Below are 22,884 nucleotides of genomic sequence, written 5' to 3'. Positions count from 1 at the left end.
CGCGTGCTGCGTCACGTGGGAGCGAAGCCGGGCCGGCCCCGCCCCCTCCCGCGTCACGTGATGGGGGCGGGCGGCGCTGGGCAGTGTCAGTGTGGTGGAGACTCAGGTAAAGTTGGTGCGCGGCGGCGGCGGCTCCGCTCCTTCCGCGCGGCCCCGCCGACCCCGCCCCGCCGCCGTTCTTCCTCCTCCTCCCTCCGCGCTCCGCTCGGCCCCGCTCTTCCCGGCCACGGCCTCGCCGTTCCGCGGCGGCCCCTCGCCGCCCGCCGGGCCCCGCTCCCCGCCGGGCGCCGTGCGGCCTAGTGGGCCGGGCCCGGCCTCGGGCTGGCGTAGCGCGCGGCCGCCGCAGGTGAGGGAGGGCGGGCGGGCGGACGGGCGGGGGCGGCCGCCGCGTCGGGCGGGGAATGGCGGCCGCGGCCATGAGGGCGGAAGCGGCCCGGCCTGGCGCCGCGCTGCCGGGGGGAGGCGGAGGGGCCCGGGCCCGGCCCTCCCCGCGGGGCCGCCCCCATTGTGCGCCGCGGGTCCCTCCGAGGCCGGGACCGGGCGGATCCCCGGGGCCGGGGAGCACAAAGGGCTGGGAGGCGCCGCCCCGCCGTGCGAGCGCGGGCCGAGCCCGGGGGGCTGAGCGCTGCGGGTTTCCCCGGCCGGGGCCGCGGGGCTCCGCACGCACGCGGGGTTCGCCCCGCGGATCGGAGCTGCGTGCCGCGCTGCGGTGCTCGCCGCCGTAGGGAGATTTCCTCGTGCGTTCACCCCTTTTTTTTATTTTTTTTTCTTTTTCCCTTTGGAGCCTTTTTGCCGTGCTAGCAGAGCTTTGCAGGAGGGGTGTGGAAGTGGCGCTTTTCTGCCCTAACAGATAAGGGAAACTGAGGCTGGGGCGTGCTGCGGCTCGCCTGGCATCACCCGGGAGCAGCGGCCGTGAGCACAGAGCCCCGTCCTGCGTTGTAACCCCCCTGAATTCCCAATAAAGTGAACCGTTGCGCTCTGTCTCTGTATCACCTCTCTTTTTAGAGGCTCCGTGCAGCCCGGGGCTCGGCTCTGCGGGACGCGGTTTGATGGGGAAGGCGATGCATTGCAGCCCCTTTAATGCAGGATCCCGTAACCCGGAGCTGCAGCCCTTCGATCCCATCCCCTTGTCTTGAAGGTTTCCCGTTTGAGCGCCGTTTCTCTGGGCTTTGCTGGGGAGTTTGCTTTGTTTGGCCGCCGTCGCCCGTTTTTATTGCAGCTGCACATGTGTGGTTTTGTTTTCCTTCTTAAAGCAAAACAAAAGGAGATGGAAGGTTTGATAAATCCGCCCTGAACCCGTTGCGAAGCGCATCGTTACACGCGTGGGGATGGTTTGGGTGCTGGGATAGGGAATGTTTGCATTGAAATGTTGCCCCTGAGCTGTGCTGAAGTTACAGGTGGAGGAGTGGAGTTGGAGCAGAGCTCACCTGACGGTTTCTGCGGGATGGTGCTTCTGTTAGAATGACTTCTTTGATGGTTTTTTTTGCACGTAAAGAATGATTGAACGGTCCCTGAAACGCAGCAGGGCTGAGCAGGGAGTGGCAGCTGCCAAACTCTGCCCAACTCCTGCCCAAAGCTTGGGGGCAGAGCACTGCCAGAGCCCGTTGGAACTGCAGGTTGAGTTACTGCAGACACACAGCATCGCTTCCTGGGGCTGCAGTGCTGCTGGATCGGTCTGATCCGACGACTTGGTTGTGTGTGAGGTCTTAGGATGGGAAGAGATGAAGTGCTGGGGAGTGGAAATGAGCCCAGCGGGGAGGGAGTGCAGCGTGGCTGCCGTGCGGTGCCCCCGAATTGTGGCTCTGCACAGCTCAGAGGTTGCACAGTGTGGTGAACCAGGAGCTCTGTAAGCACAGAACTCTCCTTAAGTTGCCGTGAGGTGTCAGTAGCCCCAGAAGGTGAACTTTACAGCTGCTGAGGGTCTCTTTTTGTGGGCAGCCCCCCAGCAGGGTGCTGCCATCCCCTGCTCTGGCTGTTGGTGTTGGAATCTTCCCCACGTCAGGCTGCTGATCCTCACTGAGGTTCTTCCATGGCCTGAGCTCCAGCACTTCCACAACTGCCTTCCTCGCTGTTGTCCCACGTTGGCATCGAGTTCTTTCCATTTGTTGGTAGCTTTTTAAACCTAGAATACTTGAGAGGAGAAAACCTAACCAAGATCTGCAGGGTAGTTGGAATAAGGAAAAAGAAGCAGTTGTTTCTACGTGGGTGATGTATTAAAGAGAGAATATCCCACAGCACACCTGTAACTGAAGGGCGCTGCTCCCCTGTGCTCTGAAGGCACACAAGAAGAGCAGTTGGGAGCTTTTGGAGGCTCTGGGATGTCCCAGTCTGCTGCTGTAGGGCTTTGTGAAGCATCGTGTGCTCTGTGGGGTGGTTCTGTGCCAGGTCCCCCCTTCCTGGGGGGGTATTTCCCTCCGGGATGCAGTGTGGGGTGGTGGACGTGGGTCTGTGCTGGTGTTTCTCACTCCGTGTCGGTGCCGCCGTGCGTTTCCAGTTTCTAACAGCCTGTTCTCTCTTCTCCCCCCTGCCCCACCGCAGACTTCTACCTTGTAAATACTGTTATTTGTATATACTGTAAATGATGACATCGGTGGGCACTAACCGAGCCCGGGGGAGCTGGGAGCAGACACAGACACAGAGCCAGACACAGCACAAGCAGCGGCCGCAGGTAAGGGCAGCGTCCTTGGCAACCAGCTGGGTGCAGGTGGAGCCCTGGCACGGGAGCTGGGCTGTCCCGTGGTGCTGCTGCACCCTGTGTGCTTCCAGCCCATCGGCTCCTGTTGGCTTTTTCACAACCAGCCCAGAGCTGCCTGCAGTTTGTCTCCGTGTTCTGGTGGTGGTGAGGCTGCCATAGGTGACGTGGGACACCTGGTGGTGCTCCTTCTCGCTTTCCCTCCCCCCTCCCCTTTGCCTGCTTTGCTTTCTGGAGCCTTCCTCCTCCCAAAGCCCCATTTCGTATCTTTTTTCTTAGCATCTACTCCTTCTGGAAGCAGCGTGGCCTCTGGGAGCCGAGCTGATGTGCTCCATGCTAACCATGCTCTCTTTTGATGCCCCATCTCTTTAGGCCACTGCGGAACAGATTCGACTTGCACAGATGATTTCGGACCACAACGACGCTGACTTTGAGGAGAAGGTGAAACAAGTGAGTGTGGGAGGGGAGGATGATGGCAGAGGGGATGTGCTGCTCTCCTTGTGCCCTGTGCTGCTGCGGCTCTCCTGGGCCCACTGACTGCAGCCCCAGAGCAGGAGGAGCAGCAGCATCCCAAGCTGAGGAGCTCATAGGCTACGCTGTGGTGGGACTCTGACTCAGAAACTCCCACCTTCATTGCTGGGGATTTGCTGCTTGTTTGGGGGCACCACTAAGCTGGGAAGCTGGCAGCGCTGCCAAACCCTGGCATTTCTACATGTTTTGGGATTCGACATGCTTGCCTCTGAGATCCACGTGGATGTTGGTGCTTTGTGGGCATGGAACACGCTGACTTTGGTGTTCTCTTCTCTACAGCTGATTGACATCACAGGGAAGAACCAGGATGAGTGTGTGATTGCTCTGCACGACTGCAATGGGGATGTTAACAGAGCCATCAATGTGCTGCTGGAGGGCAATCCGGACACGGTAGGGTTGGGTGCTGTGAATCTGGTGAGGCCAAACTCAGTGTCACCACACGTTTGGAGATGAAACGTACTGTAAAGTCTTGATAACAAGAGCCAGAACGAGTCACGAGTTGCACGAGTGGATTGAGAAGTCTGGTTACCTCCTGGCTTCTTAATGCTGCTCTGTAGAGCTGCAGGAGGTGTGAGCATGGCCAACAGGAGGGAGGGCAACAAACAACGGGTGCTTCACTCCCTGCTCCTTCTCAATGGGGAGTTCTGTGTCTCTGGCCTAGCAGTCACCATTTTGAGGGTCTTCTCCCCATTTGTGTGCTGGTGTTGTTTTCTGTTGGCTGCTGCCCCTCATACAGGTGCTGTTGCTTCATGATGTCACACATTACCCCCTTTTTCCCTCCCTCTTTCTGAGCCATGAGCACAGGTGGGATGCATTGGGCAGTGCTGCATTCTGTCTTAGCACAGCTGCCTCTCATTGCTGGGTGCTTTGCTCCTGCTGGCCCCAGCTGTAGCACACAGGAAGGTTCTTGCTTTGCCTTCAGAGAGCCCTTCCCATTGAGCACTGAACAAAACTGCTGTTGGAAAATCCTTTTAGAAGGAGGGATGAGGTGAACGTGCTGCTTCTGGTCTGGGTTCAGCTGGAGTGGTGCTGATAAGGGATTTCCTGATAAGGGACAAACTTGTTAAAGACTCAAATGCTCTCACGTTGATGGAGGCAGCTCACCTCCTGAGCTCGTAACTCACTGTCCCCTGTTCCAAACAATGCAGGAGCTGTTGTGTTCTTCCAATGGTGTCATTTTCAGCCCAGTCTAACTCAGGGGAAGAACACGTTTCTGAGTTGTCTGAGCCACAGATAACAGTGCTATCTGTGTTCTAACAGTGTTATTCTGTAATCAGAAGCCCTTTGGTTTGGAGGCACTTCGTGCTTCCAAGGATTTTTATCCCTGTCTCTGCATGCTGCCATCCTAAAGCAGCTCTGCTTCTCCACCAGTTACGTTTTCAGGTGTTTGTCAATGACCTGTGACTATTTTTAATTAATCTAACAGCGTGCAGCATCAATTTAAGAACACGAGCCCATTGCAGGCTGTTGTGAAGTAAGTTCACGTGGGCAGTGGGGTGGAGGTGTGCTTTGTACAGCAGAGCTTGGGGTGAGTTTTTTCACTCAGAAGGTGGTGAGGCACTGGAACAGGTTGCCCAAGGAGGCTGTGGATGCCCCATCCCTGCAGGCATCCAAGGCCAGGCTGGATGTGGCTCTGGGCAGCCTGGGCTGCTGGTTGGTGACCTGCACACAGCAGGGGGTTGGAACTGATGGGCATTGTGGTCCTTTGCAACCCAGGCCATTCTATGAGTTGAACTCACCTATGGATAAATTGTGATCTTCTCCTTCTCATCCCATGGTCAGGGAGAGGTTTTGGGTTTTGAGAGAGCAATCCACCCTGAAACATTGACTGCAGAGCGCTCTGGAACGTTAACTTGGTTGTTCTGAGACTCGGGTTAACTGCTTTCTGTTTTTGCAAACCTTCAGCATTCCTGGGAGATGGTCGGGAAGAAGAAAGGCGTCTCGGGACAGAAGGACAGCGGACAGACAGAACCCAGTGAGGAGAGCAAAGAGAACCGGGAGAGAGATCGGGATTTCAGCAGGCGACGTGGAGGGCCGCCGCGGCGGGGCCGGGGTGCCAGCCGTGGCAGAGAGTGTATGCACCCACCTTTCCTTCCCCCATCACACCTCCTTGTGCTGAGCACTCTGTGCTCCCCTCTGTGCTGGGGGAACGCAGCTGTGGGGGAAATCACCCTCGTGTGGCAGCCTGCGTGCTGCTGCCCTGTGTGAGACGCATCCTCGGGTGATGCTCTCGCTTATGAGGTCACAGAGTGCTTGGTCCCCTGCACAGCCACCACGTTCAGCTCTTGAGGTCTGGTCTGGTGGTCTTAATGTGGTTTCTGCGTTGTTCTGTCTTGCAGTTCGGGGCCAGGAGAACGGGCTGGATGGTGGGAAGAGTGGAGGCTCTTCTGGAAGAGGCACAGAGAGAGGGAGACGGGGACGTGGCCGGGGCCGAGGTACGCGCAGGGCTGTAGGCATGGGGAGGAGTGGGGAAGTCTGAACCTTTCTTAAGAAGGGAGGCTGCCAAACTGTTAAATTAGAGCTTGGTTTTTCCAATCTGACACTTAAACTCAGTGCCTGCGTGTTGCTCTAAGTGTGTTAGGAGCAGTAAGGAGTTCTCACATCTCAGCTGAGCTGAGCGTGGCTTTCCTGTGCAGAGGTGCCTGTCTGCAGGCAGGCTGGTTGCTTGTTAGGGTCTGGATTCTCCCCATCCCTGCCCGTGTGTCTGTGAGCACCATGCAAACCCTTGGCTTGGTTCTTAAGTGCTAAACAGCAGAAATTCATTCTCTTGCAAAATCTGTGCAGCTCAGGAGTTGTTGCTGAGGATGCACGCTGCAGAAATGAGAACCTGGGGTTCAGTTTTCCAGCTTTTGCCAGCTGGAAACTTCATCCGAGCCTGGCATCACTTATGGCTGATGGCACTGCCAGCCAGCTGAGGTCATTCATGTACATGTGAAGACACTGCTGGAAACCCCATCAGCTCGGGGGGATCCTCAGTGCTTTCATATTCTGGGCGGCAGGACTCCATATGTTGCTGGATGTTTCTTTTCCCTGTGCTGCAGCACTGTGTGTGTCTTACAGGTGGCTCTGGAAGGCGGGGGGGAAGATTCTCTGCCCAAGGCATGGGGTAAGTTTCACTGCTATAAACCACAGCAAAAAATCACAGCTTTGTGCATGAATGCTGCCCGTTGCCTCAATCTTGTATTGTTTTTTACACGAGTAAAGTAGAAGTTGCATCACACTGGAATTTGGAAGGGCTGATGCAGCTGAAGCATCGCTCTGTGAGGCAGAGCTGTCTTCTGGCAATCTCTTAGCCATGTTACAATGGGAATTAAATCAGTTGTGCAGAAAAAGAGATTGAAATCTTTCCTATTCCTGCCTGACAGAACTTTCAACCCAGCTGACTACGCTGAGCCAACCAGCACGGATGAGAGCTATGGGAATAGCAACACCAACACGTGGAACAACACGGGCAGCTTCGAGCCGGACGATGGCACGAGTAAGTGGGCCACACTCATCAGTGTGCATTATCTTTGCTGGGAGATAAACCTTCAGCTTGTAGTTCTAATTACAAAGGCCACTTAATGCCAGCTGTTAAGGTAACAGGTGGAAACTCAGAGCTGGATGTGCCATCAGAGACCTGGGAGCTCTCACCTCATGTTTGTGTCCTCAGGAAAAGCCTTTTTTTAACAAACACCTGCAGGTCCTCCATGTGTTCACCCCCTGAGAACGTTGTTCTGAGCTCAGGTGTTGTCTCACTGTTGGTTTTTTGGGGGCGTTCCCCTTTTGCAGCCATTTCCCTCGGGCTGCTGTGGGGTGACACGTTGCCAGGTTTTGTTGTGGTGCCCTCGGGTTTCTCCTTAACAATATCCACAGATGTGTGGGGGCAGTGAGGTGGCTTCACCAGAGTCAAAATTTCACTGGTTGTCTTTTTTCTTTTCTTTTCTTTTGTTTCAGGACTTGATTTCATTGGGGGTGAGGGCTCAAATTATCCCCGAAAATTTGACACTGCTCCTGGTACGATACATCCAGGTGCACCGGCTGCCCCGGATCCCTTTACTTTATAGCTCTTTTTCCAACCAACTTTTGAAATATCTGTGGATATGTCGTTCTCCTCTCTTAATTCGTTCACTTTAACGAGTTTTGACGCTTGTTCTGACCGTGCTTTTACTAATGCTGACACCTCGAACGTAAATTGGGAGAGGTTTAACCCTTTCCTCGCGGGTTCATGGAGCTCAGGTGCTGCTCTCGGCACCCACAGCAGCGCTGCATCCCCAGCGCTGTGACAGAGCCCTCCAGGAGCACAGGGCAGCTCAGCCCCAGCACTTCGTGATCCTGTGCTGCTCCCACATCTCTGCAGCAGTCGCCCTGCTGCGAGGGTGCTTAGCTCTGCTCAGCTGCCTCAGTGCTTTGTCTGTGCTTACAGCTGGCCCTTGGTGAGCGGTGTTTGAGGGCTGCTTTGGCACACTGCTCTGCCACGCTGCTTTTCTTCTAAGCAGAGCTGCCCTGTGGGTGGTGTGTGCTTTGGGGTGAGTGCCTGGGCATAGAATCATAGAATGGCCTGGGTTGAAAAGGACCACAATGATCATCTCATTTCAACCCCCTGCTGTGTGCTGGGTCGCCAACCACCAGGCCAGGCTGCCCAGAGCCACATCCAGCCTGGCCTTGATTGCCTCCAAGTCAGGTCAGTCCTGTCCTGCTTTATTTCATCCCTTGTGAAGCCAAGAGAGACCCGTGGGCTGTTCCACTTTGCCTTATTAAGGCTGCTGGGTGGCTGCAAGAAGGCCCCGAACTTATGGGGTGTTTGTCCAGTTCCTCAGACACGGTCCTGCTGGTTTGGGTGTCAAAGCAGGTGCTCCTAGCAGTGCTGCAGCCACTCCTGAGCTCACAGCCCTTTGGCTGCTTTGCTCTTGGAAGTTATGAAAGGAGATGGAGCTGCTGGGACTTGAAGTGCTTCTGTTGTTCTGAAGCACCTCCAGGTCTGACCTCCAGGTTAACAATTAACTGCCACCAGCACACGGCTGCTGGCTGTGCCACTCTTGTGCCTTTGTCTGCATTCACACTGCTTTGAGGTGGGGCAGTTGGTGATCAGACCTCCAACCGTTTGGGTTGGCTGCAGGTGGGGTCTGGGCTGCTCACCTCCCAGCTTAGAATAAGAGATCTTCTCTTTGGGAAAAGCCTTGAGCTCACAGTGGGATCTCTTGTTTTCCAGCAGTGCTTGCTGCAAACCCATGAGTGCAGCTGCTTTGCATTGGGGCATATCATCTCTGCTAAACTACTTAAACCCCCCTGTGCTCCAAGGCAGAACAGTGGAGTTTTGCCTAAAAAATCCCAAAAGATGACACTGATATTTGCAAACCACTATTGATTTTCCTCTCCTTTTCCTGCTTTGAGCTTAAGGAGTGCAGCTGCTCCTTGAAGGCCTTCTGCACAGGGCTGAATTCCTTTCTGAATTCCTTGTTGCTTTGCTTTTTGTCTTATTTCCCCCTCCCCAAAGTGAGCAAAAAGCAGAGCCCTGTGCTGCATTGGGAAACTCTCTGTGGTGGTCTGGGTGTGAGCAGCACAAAGCTCAGCTCCCCCACTGCGCTCTGTGCTGATTGCTGTGAGCCCCTCCTGCTGCCTCAGTCTGGGGAGGAATGGGCTGCGTGCCCTGAGGCTCCCAGCAGCCAAAGGAGCTGTGTTCTGTCCACATCTGTATCTCTAAATCCAACTTAAAATCCATCCAGGAAGGTTTCTTGGATCACTTCAGTGCTGATTTGGTTCACCGAACTCCCCACCGGTAGATAAGCAGTTGTTTTGGCCCCGTGACTGAAATGTGAATGGGAAAACCTGTGTTCTTCCCCCAAAATCCAAGAGCCTGACGTGTCTTATAGAAGGATGTGCCATCCCTCATTCCCCACGTGCTGTTTGTGTGCCACCAGGGCCTCTCAGCTGCTGAAGGGGCTGATGGCAGCTCTGTCCTCAAGTGCCTCCAGGTACCCCACTCTGGTGCTGTGCTCCCCCCTGCTGACGCTGCCCTGGGCACAGCAGTGGGTGGTTTAGCACAAGATTTGTGAGCAATGGAAAGTGCTCCCACTCTCCTCATTCCAAATTCTGAGTTGCCTGATGGGTTTGGGATCCCCCATGTAAAATTCAGCATACGGAGCTTAACTTGTGGTGGGTGAGAAGGACTGAACACGCAGGAGATGCAGCCGGGCAAAGCTTTTCCCTTCTGTGAGTCTTGCTCTCTTGCAAATGGTGCTGTAATGGATTGTGTCTGAAATCTTGTGCTTTACTCTTTGATGCTTTAAGCTGCTGGCTTTGGCCATTTCTCTGAAATTGGCACATTTTCCTTTCCCTGAGCACACGTTTTGGTGCAGCGAGGCTTCAACACTTTGTGTGGGGGAAAGGAAAGCTGAGCCCCAGAATGGTTCTGTTGCTCTGTGCTGTGGGAGGCCAAAGCCTGGTGGGAAACCTTACCTGGAGGAGCTCTGTCAGAGCTGCTGGGATCACAGCTGCTTGTGGGTGCTGCTGCAGGAGGGGGTCAGGAGAAGGGGCAGAGGGGCTTCCTTGCTGAGCTCCTTGTTCCCTTGGGTGCTGGGCTGTGTGTGCTGCCCTCCCCGCTGGCTCAGGGTCCCTTTGGTTCCGCTTAGCCTCACCATATGGGAACCTGCCCCTAAGCCTGGGGTTGGGATCGGCTGCTTTGACTTCTGGTTGGCAAATAAAGTCCTCTCAGCTGCTTGCCAAGCCCCCCCCCGGTGCTTCCTTGGCTCTTGGAAGAGCTCTGCTATACGCCTGACTTGTCTGCCTTCTGTTCCCCCTGTAGGTGCATGGAGGGCTGCGACGGAGGAGTGGGGCACGGAGGACTGGAATGAAGATGTAGGTACCCTCCAAACCTCCCCTTCACATCTGTGTGCTGGCAGGTGCTGTCCTGTCTGTGCACAGCAAGAGAAGCAGCACGGGTTGCTCCTCTGCAAACTGCAGGCAGAGCCCAGGCTGTGATGAATGAGTAAATGTTGCTGCCTCTGAGATGCACGACTCGGGCAGCTTCTGTGTTCCATCAGGTCTCTGCTGGAGGCGAGGCTTCAGAGCCTCCTTGCCTTCAGCCTGTGTAATCTCTCAGCAGTTCCTCGCTGCTGTGATTGTTTTTAAACTCCTGCAGCTTGTCTGCTGGCACCTCCTCACCTCAGTTCAGATGGCACCTGTGGCTGAGCCCAGGGCCTCATTAATCTTTCCTTTTGTTTGCTTTTGACAAGCATTATTTTCTCTTTCACAATGTGAAGAGATCCTTTGCTCTCTGGTCCCATCACCCAAATGATTGCTGGAAGCCAAACCATCCGTCCAAAGCTTTTTCCCTTTGGCTTTTCCAGCAGTGTTTGCACCCCCCTGCGTGGTGGCATTTCCAAATCAATGCTGCACACCATCACTGCAAAGCACAGAAGACCCCCGCAGTTCTGGTGGGTTTGTGAACTGCAGGAAGTGTGCGGAAGGATTTATTCCTGACTGGAGAAGCAAGAAATAATTTCGAGGCTGATTCTGATGGGAGCTAAATGTTGCAGAGGATCAGGCACTCAATTCCTTGAGTTGTTCGTGGCTGTTTGTCTCCAACACCCGTGTGCTTCTTGTGCAGTCCTGACGTGCTGGTCTGACTTGGGATTCTTTTTCCCTCTTTTCTCTTTCAGCTGTCTGAGACAAAGATCTTCACTGCATCCAACGTGTCTTCAGTGCCTCTGCCTACGGAGAACGTGACAATCACAGCTGGACAGAGGTGATGGCTCAAGGCAGTACCATGACATGCATAGGGGGCACATGAGTCCCAGCCTAAGCCCTGCCAGCTAGATAGAGACAGCAGCTCTGAATAAGCTAACACAGACTGAAACATAGGGGTTGAGTAAGGAAGTTTTGGGTCCATGTTCTGGCTTGATTCTTCACTGGTTCTTCAGATTTTGGGTTTTTTTTTCCGGTGTTTGAAATGTGGGTTCTATGAATGTAGATAAGATGCTGCCAGGCTTTGTCCCTTTGAGGCTGCTGATGTCAGCTGTGTAAAGTTCTGCAGATTTGTTGGATGTGTGAAATAAGAATCATGGGGTTGGAGGTAGAACTGCTGTTGTAAAAGCAAGCGACGCGGGAGCTCCTGCTCACCTCGGTGGGTTCTCTTCTTTCCTCATCCAGAATCGACCTTGCAGTGCTGCTAGGAAAGACACCCTCTTCTATGGAGAATGAGTCAACAAACCTGGAGTCCTCCCAGGCCCCCTCCTTGGCGCAGCCTCTGGTGTTCAGCAATTCCAAGCAGAGTACGATGTCCCAGCCGCCCTCTGGGAACTCCTTCTCTCACCACAGCATGGTAAGGGGGCAGCACTTCTACAGGCAGTGCTTTCCAGGATGCTCTGTATGTTTGGGCAAGGTGTGAAATACCAGCCTGGCACCTCCTTGCTGCAGACCTCTGGGATGATTTGCTGGCCAGCTGTAGATAGAGGCGTAGATCCCAATGCTTAATGCTCAGGATCGTTTCTGCCCTCTTGCCCTCTTCAGGCTTGAAAATGGAACAGTTTGAGGTGTGAAACTGTGTGGGATGACAGGGATGAAGTCTCCCTGGTGGTGAGGAGCAGCAGGGTGTTGAGACCCACCTGCCCTGAGCCAAATTCCCAGACAGAGGAGACGCTGACTTTGTTGTTTCCATGCTGCAATTGCAGGTGAGCATGCTGGGGAAAGGGTTTGGAGACGTCGGGGAGGCCAAAGGCAGCAGCACCACGGGCTCGCAGTTCCTGGAGCAGTTCAAGACGGCCCAGGCTCTGGCCCAGCTGGCAGCTCAGCACAGCCAGCCAGGCAGCAGCACTGCTGCCTCCTCCTGGGACATGGGATCGGCCACACAGACCTCATCCCTCGTGCAGTACGGTAAGGAAAGCAGCTCTGCAAAGTTCTGTGAGCAGCAGCGTGAGGATCAGATCTTAAAGCAGTTTGACCATTTGCCCCTCAGGTTCTCAACCGAGCTGAGTTCAGCTGGAGAAAAGTCAGGCACCTTTAGTGCTGGGCATAGAGCTGTGTGACAGGAGGTCTGCCAGCAGGCACCTGCATTGAATGGTTCTGAATACAAACACTTGTCAGTGCCACCTCACTGCTGACCTGATGTATCTTTCAAAGGAATGTGATTCTGGTGGCTGTTTGATGCCAAGAAGTAACTCTACCTCTGGGCTGGCACAAAGGAGTAAAGGCTGATTAAGAGAAGCTCCTGCTTCTCAGATGAGATGCTGAGCCCTGCTGCAGCTGAGCACTGTGCACTTTATTTCTTGCTGTAGCAAAATGGCTCTGGTTCAAATCTAAGCTGAATTAAAAATTGAGCCCTGTCCTGGCTGCAGTCGGTGTTGGCAGCTCCTGGCCTCTCCAGACAAGGAGCCACAGAGGAGAGCATCAGGCAGAATAGGAGTTGTGTATTAATACACTGCAGTTGTGCAGGGCTGGGGGTGGGCAGCCCAGGCAGCAGCATTGCTTGTGGGGGAAGGAGCAGGCAGTGAGCACAGGAGGGGAAGGGAGCAGCACCAAACCTGCGCCAGGCAGGCTCACAGTGCCTCCCTGCAGGAGGATGGAGGAGTTCTGCTTCCTGAGCTTGCTTTGTCCCACGGAGGTGGTGGAACGAACTCAGGGAAGAGGGGCTTAAAAATCTCAGTATGATGCTGGTGAAAGTATGGAGGTGGGAGCGGGAAGGCAGGGATTCTCTGCTCCCTGATGTTGAGAGGCCCCAGCAGGCAGGGTGTGCAGTGCTTCTATTTTTCAATATCAGACCATTCTTTGTTTCTAAGGAAATTAATCCTAATTTGGTGCTTTCTCCTCTCTGGTAGATCTCAAGAACCCAACAGACTCCTCTGTGCACAGTCCCTTTGCCAAGAGGCAGGCCTTCACGTCCACTTCCACGATGATAGAGGTGTTCATGCAGGAGAAGCAGCCTGTGGTGACAGCCTCCACCACCGTGCCGGCGCCGCCGTCTTCGCCGCTGCCCAGCAAAGCCAACCCCGTTCCCCAAATGTCCCCGGGCTCCTCAGACAACCAGTCCTCCAGTCCCCAGCCTGCACAGCAGAAGCTGAAACAGCAAAAGAAAAAAGCATCGTTAACATCAAAGGTGCAGGGCCTTCCTGGCGTTGGATTGCCTGTTTCTGGGGTGATGGAGGGAGGGCTCAGCCTTCCGGGGCGGCAAAGAAACTGGGAGGATGTGAGCCTGGGATTGGGGATGCTAATGTCATTTTGCTTTCTGCTTTTGGGGAGTGATTGAGCATCTCTGTTCTCCCCTTGCCTTGCAGATTCCTGCACTGGCGGTGGAGATGCCTGGCTCAGCAGATATCTCAGGGTTAAACCTGCAGTTTGGGGCATTACAGTTTGGTTCAGAGCCTGTTCTCGCCGAGTACGAATCAACGCCCACGACGAGCGCTGCTGTCAGCCAACCTCAGAGCAGCCTGTACACCAGCACTGCTAGGTGAGCACCCTGGGGAGGGAAATGGGGCATCCCAGCTTCAGGAGCTCACCTGCAGGCTCGTAGCTATGCTGCATACTAGTAGACCCTTGCTGACTCTGCCTGTAGTCACAAAGGGGGGACAACGTATGCAACAGCAAAGCATGAGTTGCCAGCAGGCTGTTCTGGGCAGCTCTGTGACTGATCAGCCTCTGGTGCTTGTACAGAAAGCAAATGTTTCCTGCTGCAGTTAATTCTGCTGGAAATCCTGCAGGGGAATCCCCAGCACAGCTGCTCCTTGCTCCTGGTGAGCAGGATCTGTGCTTCCCTAGCGTGGGAGCGTAGGGCAGTTTGTGAATCTACAGACAGGGATAGAATGCCAATCCTGTTTTCTTCTGGGCTGGGTCATTCCTTGAGTGCTGGGACCTGAGTGGTGACAGCTTGTGACACTTAGAGCAGAGCAGTGTGAGGTGGGGCCACAGCTCAGAGCATCTCTTTTCTGGGTCTGCTTCTGTGCTTGGTTTGTTTGGCTGCTCTGTCTGCCCCCTCTGTGGTCCCTGGGGCTCTTTGCCCTGAAGATCTGAAATGGAGAAGCCTGCAGTTTGTGTCAGCAGCTTTTGTAGGAGGGCTGTAAGGATGAAAACAATCTTTTTTTTGGTTCTTTCTAGTGAATCTTCATCCACAATTTCGTCCAATCAAAGCCAGGAGTCTGGTTACCAGAGCGGCACAATACAGACAGCAACATTTACCTCCCAGAACAGCGCTCAGGGACCACTGTATGAACAGAGATCCACCCAGACGAGGCGATACCCAAATTCCATCTCCTCCTCGCCCCAGAAGGACCTCACCCAGGCCAAGGTAGGAAGGCAGCTTCACTCACCCTTTGTGCTGAGTAAGGGCGGTGTATGAAGTGCTGCCTCAGGGGGAGCAGAGTGCTCAAGCAAGCATTCTGTGCAGCTCCAGCTCCCCACGTGGATTGTGGCCACACTGAGCTCCTGCTGACTGTATCAGAGCTCAGTTTGTTGCTCACCTGGGACAGGGCCAGTGGGGGTTAATGGTGGTCAAGTTGATTGCTGGCCACGCTTATGTCATGAATGAACCCTGCTGCAGGGTGATGACCAGGCAAAGGCTTTAGTTTGGTCTTACTGGTTTGATTCTTGCATGCTGCACAGATTCAGTAACACCCACTTTGGTAGTGTGCCTCTTTCACAGTTGAGGGAGGGGAGGGTGGGCAGGGGTTGACCCTGGATTGCCTCTGGGAATGAACAGCTGCAGTGCTTGACTTTGCTTTTCTTCCTCAGAATGGTTTCAGTTCCGTACAACCCACGCCATTACAAAGCACGCAGGCTGTTGAAGGTAAGAGTCTGGCAGTGCTGTGGGTGTCCTGAGCCACTCAAACTGCTTTTGTGTTTGCTTCGGGTGAACAGCTTCATCTGGATTAATAGCAAGGCCTTTCTGTGCTGGACTAATTGTTGCTACTTGTGCTATTTGCGTACCTTGAAATATTCAGCTTTCTGCTGATAGTTCCACCAAATCATTAATGAGTCACTCGTAATATCTTCATCCTGATTACAATAATTTACTCTGTGAGAGGCGCCTCATTTGTAGGGCTTGAAGCTCTTTGCAACGACCCTGTGGAGGTTTTGGGGCAAAGTGAGATGTAGAACACAACGATACTCACAAGCATGGAAATGGTTGGCAGGAGCAAGGGAAGCCCTAGCTCTCCCTGCTCCTCTAAATGAGCCCTGACTGATCCTCACTGCTACAGTGCCCTCCAAGAGCTGCTGGAAGCTGCCTCTAACCCAAAGCTCCGTGTTCACAGGTGCTACCGGCCCTGCAGTGAAGTCTGATTCCCCCTCTGCTCCCAGCATGACGCCTCTCAATGACGGCGTGTCTGCGGCGTCGCTGCTGAGCACAGCCAGCCAGCATTCGACAGCTCTGAGCAGCCTGAGCCACAGCGAGGAGCTGCCCAGCACCACGGCCGCCCAGCTCAGCAGGTGAGCCCAGAGATCTAGTAGGCAAAAAGTGCCTCGTGCAGGGGGAAAGGCGTGGAGGTGGTCAGTCCTATCCAAAGGTGCCTCCCTGGGGAGGTGTGGGTGCATCTGGAGCTGCTTGGCTATCGCTGCAGCCCCAGCAACAAACACGTAGATATCCAGTTAGATGAGAGGAGGGGCTGTGCTCTGGTAGTTCCTTCCTCTCAGGAAGCAGGCAAGCCCTTTCCTTCAGGGTAGTGCAGGCCTTGTGGGTTTCTTGGCATCTGCATTGGGATGAACTTCTTCAGACAGTCAAATGGGAAGGGGATCTGGCCTGGTGCTGCCAGCAGAGGCTTTTGCACCTTGGTTTAACAGCCCTTCTCCTCCTTCTGCAGTACGTTACCCACCCAGCAGAACAGTCTGTCCTCATCCACATCCTCTGGGCGAACATCAACTTCAACTCTTCTGGTGAGTCTGGGTCTGCTGGAGCATTGCACCCCTTTATTTCCACCCATGCACCTCTGGCTGAAGGCTGTTGACCCCCTGCCCACATCAAACATAACAGCAGCTTCACACCAGCCTGTAGTAGTTCTTAAAAATGCCCCAGAGCTGGAACCAGGTTTGCTAGAGCAAACTCCCAGCTGATGGAGTGGCACCATTCAAGCACACTGCTGGAGCTCCTGCAGCTAAGCTCTGTGCTGTTGGCTTCTGCAGCAGAATAAACCTCCCTGCTGCAAGCGTGGTGTTCAGCCCCACTGCTCCCAGCAGGCACGTGTTGGGGCACAGCTGCCTGAGTTTGGAAACATTCTGGTTTGGCTGCTCTCACATCTCTGGACTGAAGCCAGATGCAGAGCAGGTTTCCTCGTAGCCTGCAGCAGCCGGGTTCACTGCAGGCCCTTGTGAGTGTGTGTGTGTGTGTGTGTGTGTGTGTGTGTGTGTGCGCGTGCGTGTGTGCAGACAGCAGTGCAGTGCTTTGCATCAGCTGCATCCTGCAATATTTCTGCAGCCAGTTACGTCAGCCTGGTCCCGTAACTCTTCCTTTCCTTCCCCAGCACACAAGTGTGGAGAGTGAAGCCAGCCTCCATTCTTCTGCTAGCACTTTCTCCACCTCCTCCAGCACGGTGTCGGCTGCCCCGCCAGTCGTAAGCGTTTCATCCAGCCTCAGCAGTGTCAGCAGCCTGGGCCTCAGCCTCAGCAGCAACTCCACGGTGACAGCCTCCACTCGCAGCTCCGTGGCGACGACATCAGGTGCTTCCCCTGCTGCTGAATGGAGGGAGGCTCCAAGAAACAGTTCCTGCTGTTGGCTTCTCTGTTTGACATTCCCTTTCTTTACCTTTTGCAGGAAAAGCCCCTCCCAACCTCCCCCCTGGAGTCCCACCATTGTTGCCTAACCCGTACATCATGGCTCCAGGATTGCTACATGCCTACCCGGTGAGTGGGGCCTGTGGCACTCTGTTCTTCCTGACTCCATCTTCAGCTGGCAGGGAGAGATTTAACCTGGTTCACCGTATGACCAAAAACTGGTGTGGCATCAGGATTGAAGAGCTTGGAGCTGCTGTTTTCCATCACAGCTTTTAGGGAACGGCCCTTCGCACAGAGGTTAAGGGAAGTCTGGAGCTGTGTTGTCAGTGTAGTGTGACAAATGTCAAACGTGACAAGGGAAGCAATGCCACAAAGTGTGGGGTGGTGTCACAGCTTTCTTCTGAAGGTGAAGACAGATTTGGGTGTTGCAGTTGCTTCTGGAAGAGAACTATTGGATGCCTCTGCAGTCTGAAGCAGTGCTGCCAGACATTGGTGTTCTCTTCCTCCCTCCCAGCAGCTCAGAGAAACTCTTGGCAGTGCCAGCCTTGCAGCAGTGACTGCTGGCTGCCTCATCCTTGATAATGGCGTGGGCCCTGATCTTCTGCTTCCAGCTTTATCTGACATTAACCTGAACGTTGGCTGTCAATTAGATAAATGACTTTATCTGCTCTGTGTCTCTAACATCACCTCCTGCTCTTTTTTCTAGCCACAGGTGTATGGATATGATGACCTGCAAATGCTCCAGACGAGATTCCCATTGGTGAGTGCTGAAGATGGGCACAGGCAGCAGGCTGGGAGCTGAAGAGGTCTCCCCTCTTTGGCAGGAGGGCAATGAATCACTCCTTTGTGTGATCCCTTTTTTTTTAAATTCCTTTGGGAATTAACAGCAGTTGTTCATTGTTGTATCAGTGGTTGTGGGGTTAAGGAGCTGCAGCAAGCAGAGCTGTTCTGTCCAACAGCGGTGTGAGGAGCTGTTGGAGAGCTTGCCTCTGAGCCTGGAAAGAGGCAGTAACTGAATATTTGAGGATGGTTTTTATTTAGAAAGTAGGACGCTGTCCCTCGTGCTGTGAAGCGGTGGGGAAAGCTTGAGCAGTTCAGGGATTGCACACCAGTAGACCTTGTCTGGTTGTTCCTGTAGCCAGATGAGGGGGATGGTGCGTGCAAGAAAAACCTGGGGTTGTGCAGGCTGAGGTCAGCCTCCGTGTGACTGATTGAGCTGCCATACTCTGACATGTGTGCCTGGAATCCCTGCTTTTCAAAACACAGCTGCTTTGCATCTTCAAACAGAGCTTATAAAACTTCTCTTTTATCCTTCAGGATTATTACAGCATCCCATTCCCTACGCCCACCACCCCACTGACTGGAAGAGATGGCAGCCTGAGCAGCAATCCGTACTCTGGTAGGGGAACGGGGCAGTGAGCAGCAGTTTTGCTCTGAACTTGTGTGTGCTTAAGGAATTGTTGGTGTGGTGGATCTCTCCTTTTCCAGCACTGCTTCCCCCCTGCTTCAGCAGGAGCTCTTCTGTGCAGATGTGCTTTGGCCCGGCACGCTGGGGCTGAAATCCCAAGCTCAGAGTTCAGCACCGCTGCATGCATAATTTGCCAACTTAACATTGGTGATAATTAATGTCTGTGGCTCCCCCGGCCTTGCCTTTGAGCTGGGACAGCGCTGAGAAATTCACTGGCTTACTGTGTGAGCTCTGAATGGGGAGAGTGTTGGCACGGGAGAGCCAAGCAGGTGCTCCCAAAGAGGAGCAGAGGGGGGACTGCCTCAGCCCCACTGCCAGCATGGGATGGGGAGAGGAAGCGATGCTTCCAAGTGTTCCCTGTGGGCTGCTGGACCTCTGCAGCGTTTGGGTCAGTGCCACCAGGCAAGAGAGAGGGAGGTGAGAGCTCTGCTTGTAGAAAGGGGCCATTCACACACCCTCAGCTGGAGGATGGTTGGCTCTGCTCCTCGCCAGGAGCTGCTTGCTGGTAGGATGGGGTGTAGGACAGGGCCCCCCAGCTGCTGTGTTTGGGGGCTGTGCTTGGGGGTGACCTGGATGCGCAGAGGGAGCCCAGGGCTTGCTGCAGCACCCTGAGGGTGGGGTTTGTGCAGGCAGCACTCAGCACAGCTCAGCTCCTCAGTGTGTAAAGGCAGCAACAGGCAGAGCAGCTGTCACTTCACACAAGGGCTGAGGGCTTCAACTGTGGTGCTTCTGCTTTTGCAGAGGGGTTGGTTCAGTGCCGACGGCAATGCTGCATCACCTGCGGGCTGAGCTAGAGAGCAGCCTTTGGTGCGGCCCTTCCTCAGCCTCCTTCCCTCTCTGCTGCAGGTGACTTAACAAAATTCGGCCGAGGCGACGCCTCCTCCCCTGCTCCTGCAACGACTTTGGCACAGCCTCAGCAGAGCCAGACCCAAACCCACCACACCACGCAGCAGACGTTCCTGAACCCAGCGCTGCCTCCTGGCTACAGTTACACCAGTCTGCCGTACTACACAGGGGTACCAGGGCTCCCCAGCACCTTCCAGTACGGGCCCGCCGTGTTCCCTGTGAGTTCCCTTGAGGCTGGGCGTGGGGTTTGGCTCAGGAGAGCAATGCGATGCAGTGCAGCCTTTTCTCACTCTACCCCTCTCCTTTCCTTAGGTTGCTCCTACCTCTTCCAAGCAGCATGGTGTGAATGTCAGCGTCAACGCATCAGCAACCCCTTTCCAGCAGCCCAGTGGCTATGGCTCTCATGGATACAGCGCTGGTAAGAGACCTGCAAGGGCATCCTGCTGCTCAGCAGGCTTGGTTTTCTTTTTCTGACAGAGCTTGTTGGCAATCTTGCTGTGCAAATGGCTCTGGGGCCTTCACTCACTTCACCTCTGAATTTATTCCCTTATTGGTTGGTTGGTCATGGGAATGTGTTTGGCTCCTGCGCTTGGCGTGGTGTTCAGAGGACAGAGGAAAGAAGAGGAAACCTGTAGCAGCAAACCTGCTGCATGCTTTGGGTCTCACTGCTCAGCGTTGGGCCTGCTTTGGCTCTGCCTTGATGATGGCCTTTAAGATTCCAGCTGTGTCTTTTTTCTTCACTGCATTAGAGCCCTTTAGAACTCTTTTTCCTCTCTTTGCAACGATATCCCAGCTCTGCAGCAGGTCGCCTGATGCAACTTAAAAGGAAAGCAGTACTCGAGTCGGGTCACCCTCCTTGCCATTGCTTGTTTTGTGGCTGAGGAGCTCACAGCCCTTCCTGCTGGGGTTGATTTCATCGCCTCCCTGCTCTTCAAATCACTCTTTTCTGGGCTTTTTTGGGGGAAAGGGTGCATCTCTGGGTGGCACCAGGCCCCTAAATTTGTTTCTAGAAGCTTCCAGAAGCTGCTGTTATCCACAGCAAGAAAACTTGTGCTTGTACAAGCACGCTGCAGCTCCTTGGGTGATGTCTCCAAACCTCACGTGACTTCCAGGCCACTCTTTGACCCTCAGTGCTGCTGAGCCCTGACACTCCTGTTTCCTTCTGCCAGGTGTATCTGTGACATCCAGTAACACAGGCGTGCCGGACATCTCGGGCTCTGTCTACTCCAAAACTCAGGTGGGTGCCGTGCTGTGGCTGTGTGCTGCTTTGCTGGGAAGCAGGATGGGGAACGTGGCTTCCCTCATGAGGAGGGGTCTGTCCTTGGAGCAGCTGGACAGGGAGAAGGGAAACACGTGGCTCTTCCCAAATTTAAAGCAACTCTGAGCCTGGGAGGGGGGGAGGGTGGTGGTTGGAGCATCGCTCCCTTCTCTGCACCAGGCACTGACTGCCTGGCCCACGCTTTGCGTGGGTAAGGGGCGTGGGGTTTTTCAGCCCAGTGCTCCGTCCTCACTCTGCTCTTCTCCTCTCAGCAATCCTTCGAGAAGCAGGGATTTCACACTGGAACCCCGGCAGCCTCCTTCAACCTGCCTTCAGCGCTGGGCAGCGGCGGCCCCATCAACCCCGCAACGGCAGCCGCGTACCCCCCGACCCCCTTCATGCACATCCTCACCCCGCATCAGCAGCCCCATTCGCAGATCCTCCACCACCACCTGCAGCAGGACGGGCAGGTAAGCTGCCCCCAAGACCCCCGGGGGTCTCCGTACCCCTCCATGGGGCATCTCTAGGGCTCTGGCTCCCCCCCCTTCTCCCTCCCTCCCTCACGCCCCACAGCGGACACACGCGGTGACACGCACATGCACATACACACAGGGCCGATGAGGACGAGGTGAGGAAGGCCCGGGGTGCACTCCGCTGGGGGGTACTCGGCACAGCCCCTTGCAGCAGGGCTGTACCAGGTACGGTCGGGTAGTGCCCCTGCACGCAGACACACGCCTGGTCCATCCTGACCTCCCGGTCCTCGGAGTGGCGGCTCCGCAGGCCGGCAGAACTCCTCTCCACAGCCACGACCCCGCCGTAGCTTGCAGGTCTAACCGTGGATTTCTATTGTCATAGTTTGTCCCTTTATTTTTACATATCCTGGTACTGCAACAGCTTCCATATTTGCAGATGATACTGTGCTGCCAACGCCAGCAGGAAGATCAGGTAATGAACCTCTCTGATGATAATGCATTGCACTCGCCCTGGGGTCTCTCCCCGCCCCTAAGGCCCCCCAGGCTCACGTAGCCCCTTCCTTCTCCCCGTGGCCCCGCCAGGCCCGCAGTCAGGATGTGCACACACACACAGCCGCGCACAGACAACACACACTCCGTGCTCAACCCCTTCCCCCTCTCTCCCCCTCCCCGCTGCCCCCTGTGCTGATCGGGGGTGGCCGGCGGCGCAGCGCCGCGCTCTGCAGCCCCACGGGGCCGGCGGCGTCGCCCAGCAGAGCCGCTGGGATGGAGCTGTGCTGGGATGGGGACCCCGGGGACGAGCTCGGCGCCCGCTCCCCCTGCTAACCCTCCTCCTCTGCTCCTTGCCCCCCTCCCCGCAGAGCGGCTCCGGGCAGCGCAGCCAAGGCAGCTCCATCCCCCAGAAATCCCAGGCCAACAAGTCTGCCTACAACAGCTACAGCTGGGGCACCAACTGAGCAGGGCGGCCCCGACCCATCGATTGCTTACGACAAGAAACCCCACGAAGCGACGCCGACCGATGTGGGAGGAGGAGGAGGAGAAGAAGAAACCCCCAGGGGCAGCGCCGGCCCCGGCAGGGCAGGGCGGGCGGCTCCGCGTTGTCTGTTTTCAGCCACCTTTCCTGTTGTATGTAATATAGAATTTGTATTTTTTCTTTTATTTTTTTTTTTTCTCTCCCCTCCCCTTCTTCTCTCTTTCTCTCTCTGCATTCAGACTCTGACCCGTTTGCCGTAGGGGCCTTTTTTGGTTTGTACTCCTTCCCCCCCCTCCCCTCCTTCCCCCCCATCCCCCCCTCCTCCCGCTGCCCCTCGGACCCAAAGGAGTGGAAGCTGCGCGCCGCCTACAGCAAACCCCTTATATTAGGAATAAGAGCAGTAATTGATATGAACAGCATTGTAAGATGAATTAGTTGAAGTGTTTTTTTTGTACCGTGTTCTAAATTTAATGGATAAATGTGTCTTGTATATAAAAACAAAAACCCCAACGCCGGCCCCGAGTCCTCATTTCCGCGCCTGCCCTGCCCCCCCCTTCCCCCCCATTGGGGCCCCCTCCTCCCTGTTACTTTTTGGTCTTTTTTGTTTGTTTGTTTTTCTTTCTTTTTTTTTTTTTCTATGCAGTCCAGCTCCTGTATTTTTCAGTTCAGCTGCGGGCTCCTTCCTAAAGAGAATAAAGGTCACAAAGTGCTGTGTGGTATCTGGAGTGCTTTGAGCCTGCTGGGAGTGCTTCCCCCGCCTCTTCCCCACCACTTTTCCAGCATTATTCCCTTATTTAGGATCACTGTCACTTTCAGTCCCCCCGTTTCCCCCCCATCTGTCCCCAAGCACCGCCCGCGTCACCCCAGGGCGCTGGGGCACCCCTACGGGCCCTTCACGACACCCCGCGGCGCTTTACGGCATTGCGCTTCACGACACCCAGCGGCACTTTACGGCATTGCGCCTCAGGG

General features: G+C 55.1%; 1 protein-coding gene and 1 non-coding gene across 10 annotated transcripts; both read left to right on the top strand.

The window, feature by feature from the left end:
* The first annotated feature begins 17 nt into the window (after positions 1-17).
* Positions 18-22,625, top strand: UBAP2L (ubiquitin associated protein 2 like). Of its 9 annotated transcripts, XM_031606386.2 has the most exons (29): positions 18-106; positions 2,539-2,668; positions 3,065-3,142; positions 3,503-3,613; positions 5,129-5,297; positions 5,563-5,658; positions 6,284-6,329; positions 6,589-6,701; positions 7,160-7,234; positions 10,008-10,060; positions 10,864-10,949; positions 11,354-11,525; positions 11,875-12,076; positions 13,018-13,295; positions 13,474-13,646; positions 14,291-14,480; positions 14,924-14,978; positions 15,445-15,619; positions 15,991-16,063; positions 16,648-16,843; positions 16,938-17,026; positions 17,604-17,657; positions 18,215-18,296; positions 19,212-19,429; positions 19,524-19,629; positions 20,381-20,448; positions 20,742-20,939; positions 21,364-21,414; positions 21,803-22,625. In XM_031606386.2, the coding sequence occupies exons 2-29, from the start codon at positions 2,579-2,581 to the stop codon at positions 21,896-21,898; spliced, it is 3,393 nt and encodes a 1,130-aa protein (XP_031462246.1). In that variant the 5' UTR covers positions 18-106; positions 2,539-2,578; the 3' UTR covers positions 21,899-22,625. The 9 variants fall into 9 exon arrangements, with proteins under 9 accessions (XP_031462246.1, XP_031462248.1, XP_031462249.1 ...); XM_031606388.2 differs by lacking the exon at positions 18-106 and having other exon boundaries at positions 641-2,668; positions 7,160-7,219; XM_031606389.2 differs by lacking the exon at positions 18-106 and having other exon boundaries at positions 641-2,668; positions 21,379-21,414.
* On the top strand, positions 17,999-18,132 carry LOC116237341 (small nucleolar RNA SNORA58). The gene has a single exon (XR_004168711.1). It is a non-coding gene; the product is annotated as a small nucleolar RNA SNORA58 (small nucleolar RNA).
* Positions 22,626-22,884: the final 259 nt, after the last annotated feature.

Source organism: Phasianus colchicus, chromosome 30 (assembly GCF_987193195.1).
Source record: "Phasianus colchicus chromosome 30, bPhaCol1.hap1.1, whole genome shotgun sequence".
NCBI lineage: Eukaryota > Metazoa > Chordata > Aves > Galliformes > Phasianidae > Phasianus > Phasianus colchicus.
The sequence above is the reverse complement of the archived record's forward strand: the minus strand, read 5'-3'. Positions and strand labels throughout refer to the sequence as shown.

Excerpts from the sequence above, each read along its gene's own strand:
- UBAP2L (XM_031606386.2), top strand. The coding sequence starts at position 2,579 with ATGATGACATCGGTGGGCACTAACCGAGCCCGGGGGAGCTGGGAGCAG. Across the intron at positions 3,143-3,502 it reads TTGAGGAGAAGGTGAAACAA|CTGATTGACATCACAGGGAA; the intron begins GTGAGTGTGGGA and ends TCTTCTCTACAG. Across the intron at positions 19,630-20,380 it reads CTCTCATGGATACAGCGCTG|GTGTATCTGTGACATCCAGT; the intron begins GTAAGAGACCTG and ends TCCTTCTGCCAG.